At 44.0% G+C, this 22,089-nt stretch overlaps 1 protein-coding gene across 1 annotated transcript; it reads left to right on the top strand.

Annotated features, from left to right (window-relative positions):
- The first annotated feature begins 484 nt into the window (after window positions 1-484).
- LOC308311492 (rho-related GTP-binding protein RhoE-like) lies at window positions 485-13,428 on the top strand. The gene is made up of 5 exons (XM_080758183.1): window positions 485-739; window positions 1,153-1,240; window positions 8,885-8,994; window positions 12,015-12,149; window positions 12,555-13,428. Exons 1-5 carry the CDS (start codon window positions 581-583, stop codon window positions 12,807-12,809), a joined length of 747 nt encoding a protein of 248 aa, XP_080614309.1. The 5' UTR covers window positions 485-580; the 3' UTR covers window positions 12,810-13,428.
- The last annotated feature ends 8,661 nt before the right edge of the window (window positions 13,429-22,089 follow it).

Raw genomic sequence — 22,089 nt, 5'->3', positions numbered from 1 at the left:
TAGAGCCGCAGGTTGCCTACCCCTGGTATAGTACAAAATAAAACACATTCATTTGTTTTAATGCAGGTTCGGAGTGCATGTGTAAACCTATACGCTCATTGAGCGTAAAGGTTGACTTTATCTCCCAGTGACCCAGTCAGTGAAAAGATAATGAAAGACATATAAAATATCCATACAAAAATGGTGTTTTTCAAATGATGTGAGGGCCCATTTGCAATATCCTCGCGTCCCACCAGGGGGCCCCGTGCCGGCCCACATGTTGGGCATCACTGATGTAAACTCGACTGTGGAGTGAGGGGACAGGGGAGTAGGGGAGGGACCACCAGATGAGAGCATTAAGCGACAGCCATTGGCTATTATGAATGCCATTGCAATTTACCGGCTCACTCGCAGCCCAGTACAGCTGACTCGGGAGGCAGAGGAGCAGAGCAGAGCAGAGCAGCACACATCTACAGTACAGTCACTTAGGAGGTAGGACGTAGGAGTAGGCTACTATATACTACTGCGTGAAGGAGACATAATATTTGTGTTTTACGTCTTCCTCCTCTGCGGAACATTGACTTGATCAAAAGTTCTATCAATGAAGGAAAGACGCTCTTGCCAGAAACTGTCTCTGAAATCCGGCATGGATCCTACGCTGCTGCAGCAGAGCATCAAGTGCAAAATAGTGGTGGTCGGCGACAGTCGATGTGGAAAGACTGCGTTGCTTCACGTGTTCGCAAAGGACTGCTTTCCGGAGGTGAGTTTTGTGAGCTGCCCCCATGTGCATGTCTGTCACAGTCTCTGTCTGCAATATACATTTATTAAACAGCAAAACCAATGACTACATCTGTACATCGTCATCAGCATGATCATCATCTTCATTATGATTATTACGACCACAAAAGCACAAAAATAAGCTCTCGAGCTTTGTGTTTTAATTATCCTTTTAGCAGTATATGTTTTGCATATGAACGTGGCCAATAGGCCTACACATAAAGTTATTATTATGCAACCGCAAATTAATTAGTTTTCTGACTAAATAAATGTTCAGCTTTACACAGGATTCTTTACTGTAGGCCTAGTCTATTATTCGTTCACTGAAATGAAAGCTTTGGCTAGCTATTTTACGCATCAAAATGTATAATCTATGTTGTTAACTGTTTTGTGCAGACGTACGTCCCGACGGTGTTTGAAAACTACACGGCCAGCTTCGAAATTGACACGCAGAGGATTGAGCTCAGTTTGTGGGACACGTCAGGTAAACATGTTTTAACACTTTTCTGTGTCATCATTGCTGTGTCTGTGGTATATATATCTATTTAATCTCAAACCTTTTCATTTCAACTACTCGCAATTTAATGTATTTGTCCACACACACCCATCCGAAAATATTTGTTGTGGTAGACTAGAGAGTAGAGATCCCGATACAACAATTGTGTTGTCAGAAATGTTTCAAAAGATATTCAAGACATTTCTTCGAAGCCTAGATACAGTATGTGGTTATGGTTCTGTTGAACTGATTTGAGGCTATCAAGGCCTATTAACTAATTTAGTTGGGGACCCCACTTTGAAAACCATGGGAGCCATTCCATATTTTCTATCCCTTCTGTGTTAGGCCTACTGTATGTGGCCTACTGTATGTAGCCTACTACTAGGTATGTATCTATCCATATAGCCTATTCTGTGAAACAGCAAGGCTGGAAGTGTCAGCTTGAGCCTTCTGGTTGCACAGGTCTGCAGCTATCGATTAAAGGCTTTTTTTGATCCGTCTAAATGAGCACTGACATGTCCTCCAGACGTGTTGGACGGTTGGACCCTTGCCCCAATCCCTCAGTGACCACCCTTCTGAACATGCACAGCTTTCTGCCGCAGATTGGCTTTGCGAGAAACCAGATTACCACTAATATTGAGTTAAAGTGTGTTTTATGTCCCGGCGTATCTTAATTGATTAGCACTGGCTGACGGACACTAATGCATTAAGCTCAAAAACGGAATGATTCTCTTTCCATCAGTAGTTGATTTAGGTAAAACGTTTTTTGGTCTCCAGATGAGACAGCTCTGGTAAGGATGCAGTCAAAGTCAAACCATAATAAAAAGCTTTAGAATAAATTAAATAGAATTCATTTGTGAGAATTAAGTAAAAAATAAATAAATCTGAAAGCAGTGGTTCACAATGATACAGTACAAACTGCATAAACAGACAAGAGGGCAGACAGACAGACAGATAGATAGATAGATAGATAGATAGATAGATAGATAGATAGATAGATAGATAGATAGATAAAAGTGGGACAGAAACATGTGAAGACCCTTGGAGGATCATGCTGTGCATTGCTCCTTGAGGTTTTGAAATAGTTGCTGTGACCAGCACGTGTACAGGCTCTTAAACTGCTTAGTGCATAGATTGTTTGTGGAACAGAGGGCTTTATGTTCAACACCCAAACCAGCTGCCGTCCCTTGTGCCGTGTGTGTGTGTGTGTGTGTGTGTGTGTGTGTGTGACTGTGTGTGTGTGTGTGTGTGCACGCTCACCCACTGGCCCATCCATCAATGCCCAGACATTGAATAGCACAGCAGTCAGGCGTGAGTTAGGCGTATGTCGTGTGTGTGTGTGTGTGTGTGTGTGTGTGTGTGTGTGTGTGTGTGTGTGTGTGTGCGCATGTGCAGGGAGGGGACAGGCTGACAGCCAGCTGTTGTGAGTCTTTGGGCTCCAGATTCCATTCTCGTATCATGAGTGATGTTTGAAAAGATGTTCTCACAATCACATCTCACTACTTGGCATGCAAGACTTGGCTACTTTTCACGCTATCAAACACAAAGAGAGATGGGTACAGGAAGACACTTAACCAGTACCAGTACCACTGCAATTAACAAGCTCATCCACTGTGCACCTCATTGAAAAGGCCATCAGCTGCCAGTGACACATTGATTTTCCATGACCCCTACAAACTGAACTGCTTTGTTATGTCCTTGCACACATAACACCCCATTGTAATGTTCGGAATGGTGTCTCAAGTCTAAGTCTAGATATATTTTTTTCTTTCTTTTCTTTTGCATTTAGCTTTCAACTACGTTACAACGTGCACAACAGTAGAAGAAGCTTAAAAACTCCCCAAGAGCAACACAATTATGCCTAATATTGCGAGGTATCACACATTTGGCTTTACAGTAACGTGCAACCAACCAACAGACTTACGAGTGTCAAAGCCACAATACATGGATCACATTTCAGTTGAATTGAAGACTTTAATTGCCCCAGCGCCAAGTGCCCCCAATTTGGGTTTGTGCACAATAGCAACATAAAATGATTTTTTTTTTAAAACACACACACACACACAGCATATTTTCCATCTCCTCCACATACACTCATGCAGGGAACACCTTCATATATACCCAGGAGGACAGGCCTGCATCCGGGGAATATTCATGCAGAAATGAGGTGCAGAAACAAACAAACGTTACTTGTTGTTCCATGGATGCAGTACTACTACTGGGAGGGGGGTCTCTCTCTCTCTCTCTCTCTCTCTCTCTCTCTCTCTCCGTGAACCTAAAACAACAGGGGAATGTGTGGTGCCTCTCTGAGTCTGAGATATAGACAGACCCACTGACCTCATCCAGATCCTCATCCCCCATGCAGTCTCCCCCTCCCCTCCCAGGTTGACTGATTGATAGCTTTTTGTCTTGACTGGGCCCCCCCGGCCCTTCCTCTTTGAACTGGCACCTTATCAGACATGCTACTGCCAATCGATCCGCCTGGTCCTGTGACTGTCCCTCTAATGAGGTGGAGGGAGGGGTGGAGTAGGTTAGGGTAGGGGCTTTTCATTGGGGGGTGGTAATAGTGGTAATGGTCGTGGTGCTTTGGAGATTGGGTGGGTGTGCCGTGGGGGGCAATAGACAGGGACCACACATACAAGAACAGACACAGAGATAATGACATGCAAACACCTACACCTACTGTCTTTTGAGTGCGCTTATGAGCTGGAGTGCATGTGTGTGTGTGTGTGTGTGTGTGTGTGTGTGTGCATGCACGCACGCACAGAGTGTGCTCACGTGCGTGCCGTGTTTGTTGAGAAAGGGAGGGTGGTCATTTATGGGGTAATTCAGTTCATTAAGGTAAATGTCTGTGTCTGGCAGTTATATTGCCTGCCATTTGTCCTCTTGCGCTCTCTCTCTCTGTGTGTCGATCTCTCTCTATCTGTCTCTCTCTCCCTCTGCTGATATTGCTTCCTGGCCTCAGGGGCTGGTGACTTTGCCTTTGAAGGAGCTCAGTGCTGTCTCAAGGAAGTGCTAGATTCTGTTCTGTCCTTCCATTTCTGTCTGTCTTTACCTTTGACTGTGTGTGTGTGTGTGTGTGTGTGCACTGGCGCATGTTGTTTGTTGCTTATCTGTCTTCTGCCTGCATGACTCTGACGACATAATTCAATAATTAAAAGTTACTAAAAGTACTACAAGTACATTATTATTTAGTACTGTAAATAAAATGGCAATAATAAAGTGCCATAGCTGAAAGGGTGGAGAGGCTGTTTTGGTGTTAGAAGATCAATGCCACTCCCCCCCCCCCCTCCAGCCCACCCAGTATGTGTTGATGTTTCCCTGAGCGAGACACTTATTTTCCATATATATATATATCCACTTAACCCCCAACTGCTCCGCTTCGTATGCCAAGAACGCTGGGCCTCGTTCTTCTCTCCACGACCCGCCTGTGCCAAGACGAGGGTCCTCGTCTTTCTTTCATTTCATTTAATCCAGCAATTAATTATTGTTATAATTATTTTGCTTTTACTCACATGTTAGACAGCATACATACGGATTCGACTCGCACATGCACTTATTGGTTGCCAACAAGGAAGCTTTGAGAAGGAAAGGCAATGGTCACGTGACTGGGCTGCGCCATGACACACTCATGGATGCGTTCATGGGAGCCAAACTACCCGGAAGTTCGGCAGAATGCACTGGAGTCAATGAGAGATCAGTGACCTGCTCATGAACACACACTATTTATGAATGACTGAGACCTTTTTTAAAGTAATCGCTTCTGGAAAATAACAGAAAACCTGTAAGATATTGTCAGTAAGTTCTCCCACCCAGGGACGTGCAGAGAGTGTTAGAGAGGCAGGGGCAAATCCCGCAAGAGGTCACATTTGGACAAAAATAGCGAAATCTACAAGCTCACAACGAAGTTGCGCTGCGATGCGTATGTTTTACAGACGGGGAAAAGGGCAGGGGCTCAGCCTCAAGCCCCCTTTGAGATCTATGTGTGCACGTGCCTGCCCCCACCTGCCTGACTACACACACACACACACACACACACACATACAGTGGAGGGAGGGGTAGGGTGGGCACCGTTCTGCCAGCCCATCAGCAGCCATTGTTGTTAGGGATCACATATCTGCGCTGAGCTATTGGAGCCGCATGTCTAACATTCCTCCAACTGAAGGTTGCTGCTTCCCCTCCACAAAGACCTCCATTGTACACACGATGGCAGACATAGCACTCCAAAGGAGAAGTACGCATTTCCACTTAAAATACCTCGTTAGGCCTCCGGAGGAAATCAAATCACGCTGGAATCCACTGTGAGGTCACGCGTGTCAATTTTTTTTTACTCTTGAGAGTCTATTTGAACCCTCTCAGAATTGAATTTACACTCGTGAATTTCTCTTGTGTGCAGAGTTAGAACCAGTGAATCCAGTGGCACTGTTATTGCTGGTATGTTAATTAATACATTGCTCCAGGTAAGGGACCACAAGAAAGGCCCCGCATTTGGCCCACGGGCCGCCAGTTGAATAACCCTGCAATACAGTTTCACATAAAACTGTTTAACACAAAATGTATGCTTCCCAAATAATAATGGATAAATATCGGCTACTGTCATCGGTGAATGTCAAGTTTATTCACAGATACTGATATTGAATGATAATAACATTTTCACTATTAAAACAAATAAATCGTCGGCAAAAGTTTGAAATAATCGCGATAGCGAATTATCGGTTTGAAGTAATACGCCCAGCCCTACTAGCCTGTCAAATGCAGCTGGGACTACCTCGGTTGTGTGTGTGTGTGTGTGTGTGTGTGTGTGTGTGTGTGTGTGAGAAAGAGAGAGAAGGAACAGGGTGGGTGTCTTCCTTCCTTCCAGATTTAGAACCCCCGTGGGGGAACAATCACAGGAGCTAATTAGGTGACAGTCAGCAGCTCTCTGTGTGTGTGTGTGTGTGTGTGTGTGTGTGTGAGTGTGTGTACGTGCGTGCTCGAGCGTATGCATGCTTGTGCGTGTGCATAGCTTGTGTGCACATCCTAGGATTTCCTCTCATCCGTCCGCTCGGCGGTCCGTAAAGGGAAATGACCTCAAAGCAGCGTTGACACAGTGGCATCATGGCCTCACCCCAGCCCTAATGCTGTTACTGTGTCTAGACTGGAATTTAAAATGTCAAGATGGCTATTTTCAGGTCCTCTGGTTTTACTTATTTCCTAACTGTATTAATATGCACGAGTTCCTGTTGGGTCGGGTAAAGTTTTATTTTGTGCAGATGCCTGAATTTCAACTGTAGAGAGAACGTAACGAATGTCAATTTGACTTGGAGAATGTGGTTCAGTGCAGTGGTTCCCAAACTTTTTCTTGTCGAGGACCCTCAAATTGGCATTTATTAGCCTGCGGACTCCCATTTCAGAATCAAGAGATATGCCAGGGACCCCCATGAGAGAAGATTGTTATGGCTCTCGCAGTGATTCTCAACCCATTTCATTTAAAGGACCCCAGTTTGACACGCATTAGTCTACGGACCCCCCATTTAATGGCATTTCTATCTCTGGGACCCCAATTTCTATTGTAAAATCAATGTTAATCTGAGATGACACTCTCAGAGTTACAGACCCATAAGGGTCCATCTGGTTCTAAACTATCATTTAGCTGGGGACCCCCTGGAACTATCTCAAGGACCCCTGGGGGTCCACAGACCCCACTTTGGGAACCACTGCTGTAGAGAGAACGTAATGAACGTCAACATGACTTGGAGAATGTGGTGCAGAGACACAGCCATAAGACTTGCAGGGTTCATGGCAGCTCCATGTATGGAAACCTTACGCACGTGGTACAAACAGCAGGCCCCCATGTGCAGTGCAGGAACTTGTTAAAATTGCCAAAGGATTCTGCAAACATGCATAAAATTCCTTTCTATCTAACGCCCTCACAAGCTCATACAGTATGTTTTTTATGTTATTGTTCCCAGGAGTTGGAGGCTATGAAAACCTTAAAACTTTGGGATGCGGTTTTGTGAGTGACGCTGAGACAGCCAGTGAAAATAGGACTTACATTCTTGTGGCTGATGCTGATCTCATCCCTGCACTGTACTTCTCCTTGCTATGTCACCGATAGCACTTAAAATCAGGGCCTTTGGTTTGGTCATTGTCATGTGTCACGTGCCACGGCCTCCACGGAAAAGCTACATGCGCAAAGTCAATAGAAAATGATGATCGAGTAGAACACACTGCCACCAAACCGTGGATTCTTCTAATCCCACTGAACCACATTTTCATCTGATAGCCCAACATAATTTTAGCTACAGTATGTTGACATTACAGAATTACAGTGTTAGTTGTCTTCAGGGATCAGCAGAGGAAAATGTATAATGTCAAAGGTCATTAAGACAGTCTTGTTTTACAGTGTCATGGATTGTTGTTGTTTAATTATCTGTAAGGACAATTAAATCCACCCCACCCCACCCCATGGCTTTTTGGATTAGGAACACTAGATCTGTGTGCGTGCAGCCGTGCATGGCAGTGAACTGTTGTATTTGTGCATGTGCATGATAGTAGCTTCCTGCCATTTCTCTAGAATCTGTTGTGAACAGGATCTCCCATGGATTCCTCCAGCTGCAAAAAAAGCTACATTCCCAAGATTCCTGGTGTGGGGTCAGAGTGCCGAATCCCCCGGCACCTGGCCAGAGTGGCCAAATGGCCTTGACTCACCTTGACACTACGCCGCACTCCCTTGTTCGAGAGAGAGAGAGAGAGAGAGAGAGGAGTGTCCTTAGTTCACACATGGTCTCAATCCGTGGTGGAAGCCACTTCCTAGCTCCATTTTCCATGGAAGATTTTCCACCTCCGTTCTGGGTTCAGTTCAAACAAGGATTCTCGCAGTAGTCTGCAACATTTTTTCCACTGACTGTGTGGATCTACACTACGTAGTCTGATAGTCCCACATCTTCAGTGGAAGCTTACAGTATTGTCTGGTTTTTAGTCAACTTCAATTCACATTTCTGCAGTTCCTTGTATCAGTGCTGCTATGTTGATCATATTCACTCTTCAGCAATTTTGCTCTGTCATCATACTCAGGGTTGGGGTTGAGGGAGTGTAGGTGTGAGTCCTGTCCATCCATGTATTTTGTCAGCTAATCCTGTGACGCTTGAGTGGGTTGTGTCTGTACCGGTAGATTTGATGCTTTAGGCCTCCCAAGAGTTCAAGTCTGATTTTTTTCCGGCCTCAAATTGAATCCTGACACAGCCTTGCACCTGTGTCTCCTTAACACTGTCTGCACTGTGGTAATAAACCTTTCTAACTTAACAACTTCAAAGGCCTCTGTAGTGTAATATGCCTCTGTGGAATATATCCTTCAGTGGCTTAATGTTATTTCAGCTCACACAGTTTAGCTAAATCTAAATAATTGTATTTGGTCTGACTTTCTCATGGGAAGTGGAAATGCTGTTGTCATACTGTGTAACTGCACTTGTCAGCCAGGTTTCACATCGCTGATTTGAAACTCGAGTCTCTCTCTCTCTCTCTCTCTCTCTCTCTCTCTCTCTTTCTCTCTCTCTCTCTCTCTCTCTCTCTCTCTCTCTTTCTCTCTCTCTCTCTCTCTCACTCGTCTTTATGTCTCTCCACTGGTTAAACGACTGTCTCGTGTCTCTGCAGGTTCTCCGTACTACGACAATGTGAGACCTCTCTCCTACCCGGACTCCGACGCCGTCCTCATCTGTTTCGACATCAGCCGGCCGGAAACCCTCGATAGTGTCGTGAAAAAGGTTTGTTGTTTCTCGCCATTTGTTTGTTTGTATATTCTCTCTCTCTCTGTCTGTCTGTCTCTCTGTCTTATTCAAATCTCATGTAAATGAAGTGCATGTCTTTCAAAGCACCTTCCTGTTATCTGCTCCGGAAGGGTTAAAACAAAGTCCCAGTTTAAGTCCACTCCAGAGACTTTATAGCTGTGAGGTGCACTTGGGTGGTCAGTCAGCAGCATCTTGTGATATACTGTATGCGAAAAATGTTGGGGGGGTCAAAACCCCCAATACCCCCAAAATGCATAGAAAACTGCATTTTGGCAACTATATGATATATCACACAATAACAACCTATAACAATATAAAAACAACAAACAAGGACCTGTCCTGGGCCCACGAGGAAAAGGCTGCCGAGCAAGGAACAGTTGCCACAGAGGCACTGCAACCTGTGGTTGTACAGAATGACTCTCAGGTGTGCATGTGTTGCATGCTGCGTTTGTGTGTTGCTATACTATATACGGAAAGGACAAATTGAGAGCTTTCCCAGTTTAAAGACAGATTAAAAGGAAAACGCTGTCTACAACAGAACAGGAAGGATCAATCATGTAAGAGTCTTGCTCAAAACAATCGCTTCAAAGAATTGCTTCAATTATTAGACAGATTTCAGTCGTGGGAATGTCTAGACAATCAGACTTAAATGGTCTAGGCTTTCGCGTGTGTGTGGTTGTGCGCGCGTGCTACCAACCATGCAAGGTTTAGTAGTGGGTTTTTATCGAGGTCCAACATCCAAAAAAAGTGAACTCTATCCCCAACTGACCAGCCAGCCTGCCCACGGCCACATTAACCCCAGAGGATTTTCTCCCAGTGAAATGCCATTGATCACAGAACACCTATTGTTTTCCGGGAGGAAGCCATGGGGATTACGTGCGGTTTTCTTTCCAGGGCTCAAAGCGCAGCGGCCCATGTGAGAGGGAGCAGGAAGTGGCTACTTTAACCTTGGTACTTAAAGGGCGGCCGAGGGGGAGCGGATAAAGATCTCTGCCTCACAAAGTGCTGCTTGTGGCGATGGAGGATCTCGTATCGGTTGCGTCTTGACTCGTCCTGATTTACTACCCCATTTCCCTTCCTCAGGCTGGCACTGAATGGATCATCACCATGCAGTGGCGTGCACAGATAGACAATAGGTGGCCCTCTGGACAGCAATGTGCCCTTTCGAAAAAAAAGAAAGTTCCTTTTTTTTGGTACAGTGTACTGTACAGTATGTGGACCATGGTCTCTCTCTAGGTCGTCCTCAGACGAGCCCTCCATCGTCGTTTCCAGTCATCCCGGTTCTCCATAAATCTGGCCAGTTCGTTGGTACTTTGCGCTCCTGCGTCGTTCTTGTGTACATCCACGTATGTTAGCGTGGGACGTCCTCGTGCCCGGTGCCCGTGTGTTGGTTCCCACAGCACTAGTGGTGACATTGATCAATTCTTGATATATAATATATGAATATATTATTTATAAAATCTATAAATCTCACACTATTAAGGCAACCGGACGGTTCCACTCGCTGCACAAGGTGCCCTTTTTTTTCACTTGAGCACCTGCACAATTAGAGCATGTAAAATAATCATTATTTTGATCAACGTTTGCCTGTTATCTCTCCTATGATACCACATCAATACAGCATGGAATTGTGGACAAAATATTATCCAACGACAACAAAATATTATTTAGTTTTGGTTCTGCAATCAAATGGTGGTCGGTGGCTTAAATGCAGAATAAATAATGGGCCTTGATATGAAAAAGGTTGAAAAACACTGACTTAACTCTTTGGTCGCCAACAGCCAATCTCAAAATCTACTGGCTGTATAGAAATGGAATTACATGTTTACATTCATGCTCTGCAGGCGATGACCCTTACTGATTCCGGTGACCCCATGGCCTTTCCTCTAGTGCCACCCTTAGGCCAACATTTCCACTTGCACAAGATATCTCAAAATCTAATGGGCAGATTGATTGACTGACTGACCCTACTGACCCCACGGCCTTTCTTCTAATCAAGCGCAACCCCTTGTTTTCTGCTTTAAAGACACTTTGTAGGTTTATGTATTTTTATTCACCTTAAAGCTTTTGCTGTTATTGTGAATTTGTTAATTAATTGTTAATGAATGAATTTGTTAATTATATATTCACTATATGAATGTATAATAATAATAATGCCCACCTACACACGCACAAACACACAGTGTTGTGTGCAGTGAGTGTGCTTGTGTAGTTTGTTGTGTCACTTGTACAAGTGAGGTTCTCCCCACGTCTGCACTTTACTCTTTAAGCGATGCTGAACTTTGGGGTTGTATGGCATAGCTACTGTACAGTGACAAAATCCCACTTACTTGCCAGTTCAGGCAAGCAGAAAGTAAACTCCACAAACTCACAACTATTTTTGTTTTACTTGCCCCGGGCAATCAGGCAAGCCATTAGTGCCAACCCCTGCGAGGTATGAGTGACACCCTCATAAATAAGCAAGTTGTGTTCCAGTGAGAGCTCTGCTGCACAGAGAGAATCAAAGCCAGCAGCTGCGCCCTCGCAGGCAGGGAGGAGAAGGACAAACACTCAATGCTCATCTCTAGCACCTTGTCTGTAAAACAGTGGTTCCCAAACGTTTTCATGTCAAGGGCCCCCAAATGGCACTAATTAGCCCGTGGACCCCCATTCTCAACCATTTTAATTTCAAGGACCCTCAGTTTGACATGTATTAGTCTACGGACCCCCATTCAATGGCATTTCTATCTTTGAGACCCCGATGTTAACAACAAAGTGAAATATAACTTTAAGATGGATTTGGGACTCAGCCTGATTGGGTTAATTTGGGATCTGCAGAGGTAGAGGAAAAGGAGCTCTCAGCCTTGGGCTTCGGTACATTTCCCAGGTTTTGTGTCTGCAGTGTTTCCTCTGTAGCTGCAGCTACAGCTACATAAGCTCATAAGCACATGAAGTCTTAGCATGAATACTGTGCATTTCAGTGATTGAACTGACAGCGTATGTTCTCTTCTCCTCAGTGGAAAGGAGAGATCCAGGAGTTTTGCCCCAACACCAAGATGCTGCTGGTGGGCTGTAAGTCGGACCTGCGAACTGACCTGAGTACACTGGTGGAGCTGTCCAACCACAGGCAGTCACCTGTCTCCTACGATCAGGTACACTGCTCTACAAGTAACAGGCTATTTGTTTTAGTTTCAGCTATTAATAATAATAATAATAATATTGTATGTCTTTGACCGAATAGATTATTTGTATTAATGTAAGTAATGCTGTAGCCTGTGTTTTAAAATTCGGCCTCGTGACCAAAATGGGTTAAATGGAGGATTTATAATTTTGCAATGCCAATACAGTCATTACAACATATCACTCATGAATGAGTTGACATTGTGTTCTAGTTTACGTCACCCTTGATTGATCCCTTAAGGAAGGGAAATCCCTACACCATGGTGACACAATTCAATCCCTCTCTTGCCAAAAACACTTGGCATTTACCGTTCAATGGTGACTAAATTTGACCCCTCCCCTCTCTCTCTCTCTCTCTCTCTCTCTCCTTCCCCCAGGGCTCCAGCATGGCTAAGCAGATTTCGGCGCCCTACATCGAGTGCTCCGCCCAGCAGTCGGAGAACAGCGTCAGGGACATTTTCCACGTGGCCACGTTGGCCTGCGTCAACAAGAGCGGCAAGAACGTCAAGCGCGGCAACAAGGCTGCCCGCTCCGCCAAGCGGATCTCTCACATGCCCGTAAGGCCCGACCTGGCAGCGGCCGTCACCTCCGACCTCCGCAAGGACAAAGCCAAAAGCTGCTCGATCATGTGATCGGGGCGGACTCAGACTTGAGGTGGGGGGAGGGGGTGGGGTATATACCAAGGAAGACAGAGCACAGGATGGTAGCTGGCAGGTGAATGCCCCTTCCTTCATCCTGAAGTGTTTTTTTTTAATACGCTCCATATGCTGGTGGAAAACACTGTGCCAATGAAAATGAGAACTCTTCAGTCTCTTTTCGACTACAAGAACTAAGTGAACCGTGTCGTGTAACGTTTTTTTCCCCCAGGTTCTGGATTTGATTCCATACGCTTCTTGGAAGTTCTGTGAATCCAGAACTTCGAAATGTTTTGTTTGTTTTTTATTTTAATGGTGAAAATAACTGATCTACAAGCTCACAATGAGTCATGTATATCTTGTATTATCACTTTTTATGAGGTTTCTTTTGTGTGTTAAGGGTGTACCTCCCAATTCACGGGTGGCTATGGTTACAACGGAAAAAAGAAGAAAAAAAACATCACAGAATGTCACAGGTTCTGGAAAGTTTCAGGTTCTGGGTTACTTTTTTGTAGTGGAAAAATAGTTTCTATTTCATTTTACACGTAGTTACCGGTACCTTCCCAGCGTCTCCACAAACCTCCCACACCAGAAGAGGAAGCTATCCGTCGACACGCTGCGCTCCAGGAAGTGACACGCTTCCACTGAGGCGGATGAAGAGAGGAAGCAGTCATGTCCTTTCCACAGGAATAGGAAATGGGTGGGGGGGAAGGGGTCAGTAGTAGGGCTTCTCTTGTAAAAGTAAGGTTATGACAACATGTTTTGGACTAGAGCCAAAGCTGCTTACATTGGTCAGCTGACAGGCGAGTTTGCAAGTTAGACCACCTGGGACACATAAATGGACCTCGTTTGCACTGGATTAAAAGGCTCCATAGTTCAGTGAAGTTTTGAACTCGTTCAATCTCACACCACCTCCTGTAACTGTAAAATAGTCTACCAATTACAAACGAATCAGATTTTGTCAAAATTTGGGACAAAAATGTAACGTTCATTAGATGTTATTGCCCCCACCTCCCATATTTCTTGACATGTTTGTATTGTATTATCTGGACAGGTTTCAACCAAATATAAAAGGCATGCTGTTGTGTTGGGAGCTGAAAAGCTCTATTGATCAGGGTAGTACAGATTAGAAGCTATAGAATTATAATTCTTTGCCAGCCAGTCACCCATTGTATGTCCATTCATCTGCGCTCAGCGTCTCTGGCTGTTCAATGACATTCCACTGTTAACATACAGCAGATTGTGTACATGCTGATATGAATGGGGTCCTTTCTGCTAGAGGTGCTCTGGTCAGCTTTTTGGGGACCGATCCCGATCTCACAATCGGCCGATACCGATCTTGTGCGTAAGGGGAACATTTGAATATTTCCAAAACCGACGTCAAAACTGTTCCTGTGTGTAGGGAGGAAGGGGAGAATATTTATGCCTGTCACAAAGATGCAAAATGATAGTATAGAAGTATACTATATTATTGACTTTTATACCACTTAAATGATATAAAAGATCGGTTTCTCCAGATCGGGTAAATTGCCGATCACCGATCGAGTAATTTGGAGTGAAAGTCAGCCGATCACCGATCTTTCACCGGTGGCCGATGGATCGGAGCACCTCTACTTTCTATTATATTGTACTGCTGAGCCATTAGGTACTAAAAGGTAGCTGCACACTACACCAGAACAACCAAAGTCAGTTCGGCTCCCCGAGCCGAAAGAAACGTCTTGACAGACTGATTGCATTTCTTACTGCCTCAAAACACAACTGTGTTCTGGAAGCCAGAACCCGCCCATGGCGTCCACCACGGCTTGGTGGTGGCAGTGTGTACCGTACACTACAGACAGCAGCACTGCTGGAACCCGATAAAATAATACCTGGATATCGGCATATCGCGAACGTGAATTTGTGATTTGTGATGTTTTGTCCTCTCCATCGATATGTTGTGTTTATGAATGGTCACTAAAGAGAGATTTCACAGAGGTGTCTGTGCCTCCTGGAAGTTGACTCGGGTCTCTTCCCAACTACCTCTGCTTGTCTGCTGGCTTCACTGCTGACAGAATGAGCTTGAAGCTGGGCCGAATGAATGCAGAAACTGAACCAAAAACTGGTTCAGATGGTCACAACATGTCGGAGGCACAGAACCAAATTTAGTTCACATCCTTTCCACGCAAACCTCTGAATATTGTAGTTTCGGACCAGCCGAACCGAACAAATGTATTCTGGGGTATAATTTACTGGGCTTAAGTCACCATCTAAGAAGAAATGTTTGTGGATTTTACTATTCGACTATATGGGTCGATTTGCACCATGACATATCCATACAATTTTCCAGGATTTTTGAAATATTTAAATATTTCAGTTGACTAGCCCTAGAAACCAAATAGTCCACTAATTGAGTAAGCCAGGTGATAATATAACATACATTCAAAATAACATGGGCATTTAAGATTAAAGGGTTCTAATTTGCCAACGACAGTTCTGCAAGAGGGTAAATTAATAATAAAAGCCATTGATGCACTTTGTTATGAGGCCAAACATGCTTGGCTAAAAGGCTTGACTCCAACACTTGTTCGAACACTTTCAAATACACGAGATTATTAGTATATTGTATTTTATTCCTGATGTGGGATCTGAATTCTGGGATGTGTTGTGTTGTCCTCGTGTACATTACCTTTTTTATTTGTATTGTTTTTGATTGTTGATGCCACTTTTTAATGTCTTTCCCCAATGATGTTGCCACGATATTTATTGACTTGTATATTCTCCCTTTTGAATAAATGCAAACTTGATTAAGTAGAGGTGTGTTTTGTGTTTATTGGTGGGCTGTAAGCTGTCCTTGTAAAAGTAACAATATGGTGCTTTAATAGCAGCTGTGGATTTACTTTCCTTTCTTCAATTTGCAGTCCTATTGCTATAAAGGTATTTTCTCAGGAATGTGAATGATACGGGCGGGCGATGTGGATAAGTAATGCTGTAGCCAAGGTGACCTTGACAAAAAACACTCTTTTGCACGTCATATGGTCATAATAGAAAAAGGTTATTTTCTTTAGTAATTATTTTCTTAATAAATTCTTTAATAATTTGCTCCAAAGAAAAAAGTAAAAAATTAATTTATCTTATAGGCTGGTGAACCAATAGGGAGCCGGCGTCGGTTTTCAGCACTAGTTTGAATCTGCGACTCTAGTCCTTGGAAAGGGCTCGTTCTTTAAGGCTAGTCAGTGACGGAATGGAAAAACAGTTTTCTCTATTTATCACACAATGACTTGGCCATACTGTACACATGAGAGCTGAACGCCTAATGTATTTGTGATGGTAAGGTAATGTGTCAGGTGTGCCATGGGTGAATATCACGTACACCTGTCCTACATACAGCCAGAACAGAAGTCAGCAATGCTAATGCTATTTGGAAGGAAACCGGTCATCATCCCATGTGGTAATTTAGTTTTTATACACATACACATACACAGCTTACTGCAGTCCATTGAAATGTTCCATTCACTGACCCTGTCAAAGAGAGCTATATAGATCTTTTTAATACTACACAGTAAATGTTCTAAAGGTGTAAATTCAAAATGGTAGGGTCCATTTGGTTCCATTTTTACACTTTCAAGTTTAATTGACATTGACAATTTGATTGAAGACCCATTTAGGTCAAGACGTGTAATGAAATTTAGGCCGACCCAGAAAATGTAATAAGTAAGGAATCTCGTTAAAGCGTTCAAAATGTTAACTGAACACCACCCTGATGTTCTCCCAGCCACCCACACTTCCCATGAGTGAAGGCCTGTTAGTCCACCCATAGCCATGTCATATGATGTCCAACATTACGCAGCCATGTTAAACCGTTATGTAAGTTCAGGGGGTGAAGTGAGCTAATCGATTGATTGCAGATGTGCTGGCAGTGATTTCCATCAGGGTCCTCCCAATGCTCCGTGGTTTTAAATGGTTTGCAGCTGCTGTGTTCATTGGTTAACCCTGGTGTCCCAATTTTGGGCATATTATTATCATCTAAATAATAATTCAGCGAATGTCTGAATGTCTGTCTGTCTGTCTGTCTGAATGTCACTGACAGCGCGTTATCTCATCATTAACTGCACAAATCACTCCCACTTTTCACACAGGCATGGAGGGCGTAACGGAGCCATTTTTCCCATTTGACACATTAATGATTAATAATCTATTTATTAGTGAATTAACCTCGCACCTCCGTCCCTTAGCGACACCTGCATCACCGGCCACCGTTATCACCGTTACCCCACTGGCATGCTTCCTCTAGCTACCGCTGCAACACAACAAAATGTGCCCTATACAATTTGGCGCCGCGTGTGTGTGTGTGTCTCATAACAGACAGCACAGCCGTTTACCCCCCCCCCCGTTTATCCGTCTGTCGTCTATGTCGTCTATCTCCGACCGAGCCACACTATTAGCACACATCTCTCCATGCAAAAAAATACTGCACGCTCCCACAATCCGGCTAGCCTACTTTTTACCGATGTATTTCACTGTTCAAATATTGTTTTTACATCACTCCAACCCCCTCAGGCCAGGAGGCGGTGTGTGTGTGTGTGTGTGTGTGTGTGTGTGTGTGTGTGTGTGTGTGTGTGTGTGTGTGTGTGCGTGTGAGAGGGACGCTAAACTGTCAACACTTCTACTAAAGAAAGAGGCAGTGATGGCGCCATAAGTCCATATCCATACATTCGGGGACATAAATTGCGCAAAATACTTTTAAACATGAAGCTAGAAGGCTGCTACATAGCTACTACTACTACTGTTACTAGCTGTTGTGTGCTACATTAGCAACACCAGGGTTACCACATTGACTGAGAGGGAAACAAGCAACCAGGTCTATGAAAATGTTAACAGGCCAGATAAAGTCACAAAATCCCAAAATACATCTAGAATAAGCAACAACATTGCTGACTGTCAAACATCATTTTCATGTCATGGACCACTAATATTATATATATATATATATATATATATATATATATATATATATACTATATATTTGCTGTTCATATATTCAGAACGGGTAAGGACTAGTGATGACAATTGACAATAAGGCACAGCTCAAGGCTAACCGATTTCATATGAAAAAAAAGGTCTAACATAACAAGCATCCTTTCCTGTTCATGCACATCATAAAAAGCCCGGCTTCACTTTTGCAGCTTTTGTCCTCACAGGCACAGAAGAAATCAATCAATCGCAGAAAATGAGATTGGTGAGTCTTGTCAACATATGTAACAGGAAAGATAAATGCTTGCACATATGTCTGTCTTCGAGCCCATTACAATGATGGTTGATGGCCCCAGGCTGTACGCCTATTAAAAGTTAATATAGCTAGGAGGATATACCAATTCCTAATTGGACAGATGTGTTAGTTTTACAAATAATCCATTTAACTATCGCATGAATAACCCATCCATTACATGAAATATACAGAGACAAAGTCAAATACCTTGAATCCAACATTTTAATAGTCAACCTTCTTCCTCGATTTTGAATAACCATGTTGTGATATTGTCTCTCGGATAAGACCATTTCTGATTAATTGTTTTAATACCAAGGCAGGGCTGGATATCATCTGTAAGTTCTAGTAGAGGATACCTGGATTTACAAATAAGTTTATATTTCAGGCCTGAGAGAAAGCAGCAACCTAACCCATTTTGGGCGGGAACCTCTTTTGGTGTTAGCATTATGTTGTGCTTTAGCTATTGAAGAATAGCAGATCTACAAGCTCATAGCGCTCCACCGAGTGGCACGCTACGAGCTTGTAGGTCTGCTATTTTTGAAAAATCGACTGACATAGAAACATAGCTTTTTCAGAAAACTGTCAGGATGTAGAAGACATTTTTTAGAATCTGATCTCAGGGTTAATTGGCCACAACTGTCTTTTCAATCTTGGTTACTAAACAAAACCACTTCATGAACAGTTACGTCATAAGCAACTAGCACTCGATAATGGAAAGATTATGCCTCACCCACAGACGTCGACCACTTTCAACCTCACACGCACACACACACACACACACACACACACACACACACACACACACACACACACACACACACACACACACACACACACACACACACACACACACACACACACACACACACACACACACACACACACACACACACACACACACACACACACACACACACACACACACACACAAGTCTCCTCCGTAGCCAGCTGGGACGGAGGCAGGCCATGAGCATGGAGATCAATAGGTCTCGACTGGTGGTGCATTGTTCCCCCAAATCCCCTCGCCTTTACATAATCAGTCATGCACAGCTGTAAAATAGAGACAGGCTGAATCTGAAACAATGGCTGTTTTTACAGGAAAAACTCATGTTGTGGTGCTACTGCTGCTTGGCATGAAAAGGGAACAAATCTTGAGAAGGAAAAAAAGCGTGAGAAAAATTACGTTCCCTGCTGTTTTGAGACAGACACACAAGCTGCTGCGTGTAATGAATGAAAGCAATCTGGACTGTGACAAAAGTAACTGATGCTATGTGAATGAAGTAGATAATTTCAGCAGCTGAAACAATCAAGACATCGGAGCATGAATGAAGAAATCTGGCTACAGTTGGATATTGAGATATTTTGATCAATCCTAAGAACTGCCATTTCAATAAATAAACAAACTACTGTATTTCGTGCGTGCATGCGTGCGTTATGGTGACATTCCGATCAGATTTACACAAGTGCTTGGTACTTGGTAGTGTTTCTCAACCAGTGGTTTGGGACCCACAAGTGGCCCATGTGTGTCTCCCTCATCCACATAAATATATTAGAACAGAATGTTAAGTTACAGTTACAGTGTCCTCCCAGAGATCGGGAGGTCGGGATTCAATTCCCTGGATGGGTAATAAATACCAAAGTCTATAAAAATGGGTCCCAAAACCCAGTGCCCCTCTGGTTGACATTCAGCATCAACTCAGTTGGATTGGGATGAGTCCATATGACATTAGACTTGCGTCATGGCTTGGGGATGTCTTGTATGTCAAGCTGCTAGTTGTTTTCCTTCTGGGCCCAGTCAGAGATCATCAAACAAAGACTAGTCATACTCAGAGGCGTCAAAGACACCTATGATGAAAACAAAGAAAATGCTATGCATGATGGCATAGGTGTCTGTAGTACTCTCTCTGAATGAGAGAGATACTTAACTTGACTTCAGTTCTATAAGCTGTATCCACTGTGATTAACCAATACATAATTTAGCTATGATTCCATGCTTTCATAGAAAGAAAAAATCACACCCGTGTGAACTGAGTGGTGCAAAAAAACGTGATCGGGACATCCCTAGTTGTATACGTTTTGCAAGTTGGATGATGATGGTCTGATTATGTCTGAAAGAGCAAGAGAGAGAGAGAGAGAGAGAGAGAGAGACCACAGCAGTGTGTGGAAGTCAGGCCAGGTTTCAACCCCCACCGTTGTTCACACTCTGTGGCTCAGCTACTTGGCTGTGAGCATGTTCACACTCTGTTAACTGTGGCACAACTCCTCTCCTCTCCTCTCCTCTCCTCTCCTCTCCTCTCCTCTCCTCTCCTCTCCTCTCCTCTCCTCTCCTCTCCTCTCCTCTCCTCTCCTCTCCTCTCCTCTCCTCTCCTCTCCTCTCCTCTCCTGGTCTGCCATATGTCTGGTCCTCAGTGTGGGCTGGCGCAGACCGCTGACCTTCCAGGCCGCTGCTCTCTGTGCCATCTGGCTGCTGGCATGGCCTTGTTGGCCAGAGGCCAAATGGTGATTGACTCAGTACATGTCTGAGCATGTTGCCAAGGGACAGTCCTGCTCACCAGATGTAGCCACACTTCTCTGCTTTACCCCGTGACATTCCCCGACTGAGCCCACCACCGCTTAAACCCAGCTGGAGTTGAATCTTGGTGCAGGCGCAGGGTTTCCAGCTTTTGTCTCAGTAATACAGACCCACCACAGCTGAGTCCACGTCCTGGCTTTGACCCAGCCATCAACCAAATGTTTTGTCCTGTTGAGTCTCTTCGATCTGTTCTCCAGTTCAGATCTCCTCTCTGCTCTCCCACATACTCCTCTGTTTTCTTTTCTTGTCCCAAGCCCATATACAGTAACTGCAGGCATGACATTAGTACATATCATTCACTTATAGTAGGGGCGGCAGTGGCTCAGGTATAGAGTGACTGGATGGGAACCTCAAGGTTGAAGTGAACCCGGGCTCCCCCAGAGTTAGTGTTGAAGTGTCCTTGAGCAAGACACTGATCCCCTAATTGTTCCCGATGAGCAGGTTGGTGCCCTGCACATGGTTTCCGCCGGCATCGGTGTGTGTGAATGGTTGAATGTAATGCACAATCTCTGTAAAGCGCCTACGATAAAGGTGCTATGTAAATGCACCATTTATCATTTATAATACATTCAATGTTCTGTTTGTTTGCTGTATTGGCGTGCGTGCATGCGTGTGTGCATAGTGATGTCATCAGCAGCCAGCATCGACCCCTCTCTCATTCTCTGCTACAATGACTATTTCTGAATTGGAAGCGAATGTCTAGGAAATTTGCTGAATGAAACCTTGCAAATTGTGCCAGATCGAGAATACATGTCTTTGCTACGCACTGTGGATGCAGAGAGTGAGTAGGCTGTGTACACCATGTTCAATATGGCACATTATCATCGGCTGCTGAAGGCCATTTTCTGGATTCTGGACACATAATAAAAGGCTTTATAACACAACAAAAAAAAGAAAACATAACCCCATAACTGTTGGGGGTTGAATTTGGCATGCTCTCTGTGTTATGACCCCCCCCATCTAGATGGTGGGGTGATGGGGGCAGAGGGGGGTCAAAGCTCAAGGGTGTCTCCTAGGGATCCTTCAGTTGGTGATGGAGCATCAGGGTGGAGGTGTCATTAACATAATTGTTCGTCAGTCCAATTAGCCCGTTTCCAGAGAGGGGAGTGAGTATGTAGAGTGTAGACTCACCAATCAGGTTACACTTGTAACCACTTGTATTAAAAAGATGTAAAGAGCATGGTTCCACATGGAACCATTTAGACAATTTGACATCAGAAGATATTCATTTCCAAATACAGGACACTTGTTATGGGTTAGTCCTGTCTGCACTCTATCACAAAAGAACAACGATAATAGTCTCTTTGATCCTCTAATTAAAGATGGAGTGCTGTGGATTGTATGGGTGTGGCCACATAAAAACGTACTTTTAACACTTTCTGTACACTTTTTTGAAAACAAATCTTTCCTCTACTATAATCATTGTACCTGATGTTTTAGGGGGGGGGGGGGGAAGGTCA

This window comes from Protomyctophum bolini (assembly GCF_963924005.1).
Source record: "Protomyctophum bolini genome assembly, chromosome: 24".
NCBI classification, from domain to species: domain Eukaryota; kingdom Metazoa; phylum Chordata; class Actinopteri; order Myctophiformes; family Myctophidae; genus Protomyctophum; species Protomyctophum bolini.
Note: the sequence above shows the minus strand (reverse complement) of the source record. Positions and strands in the feature narration are given on the sequence as shown.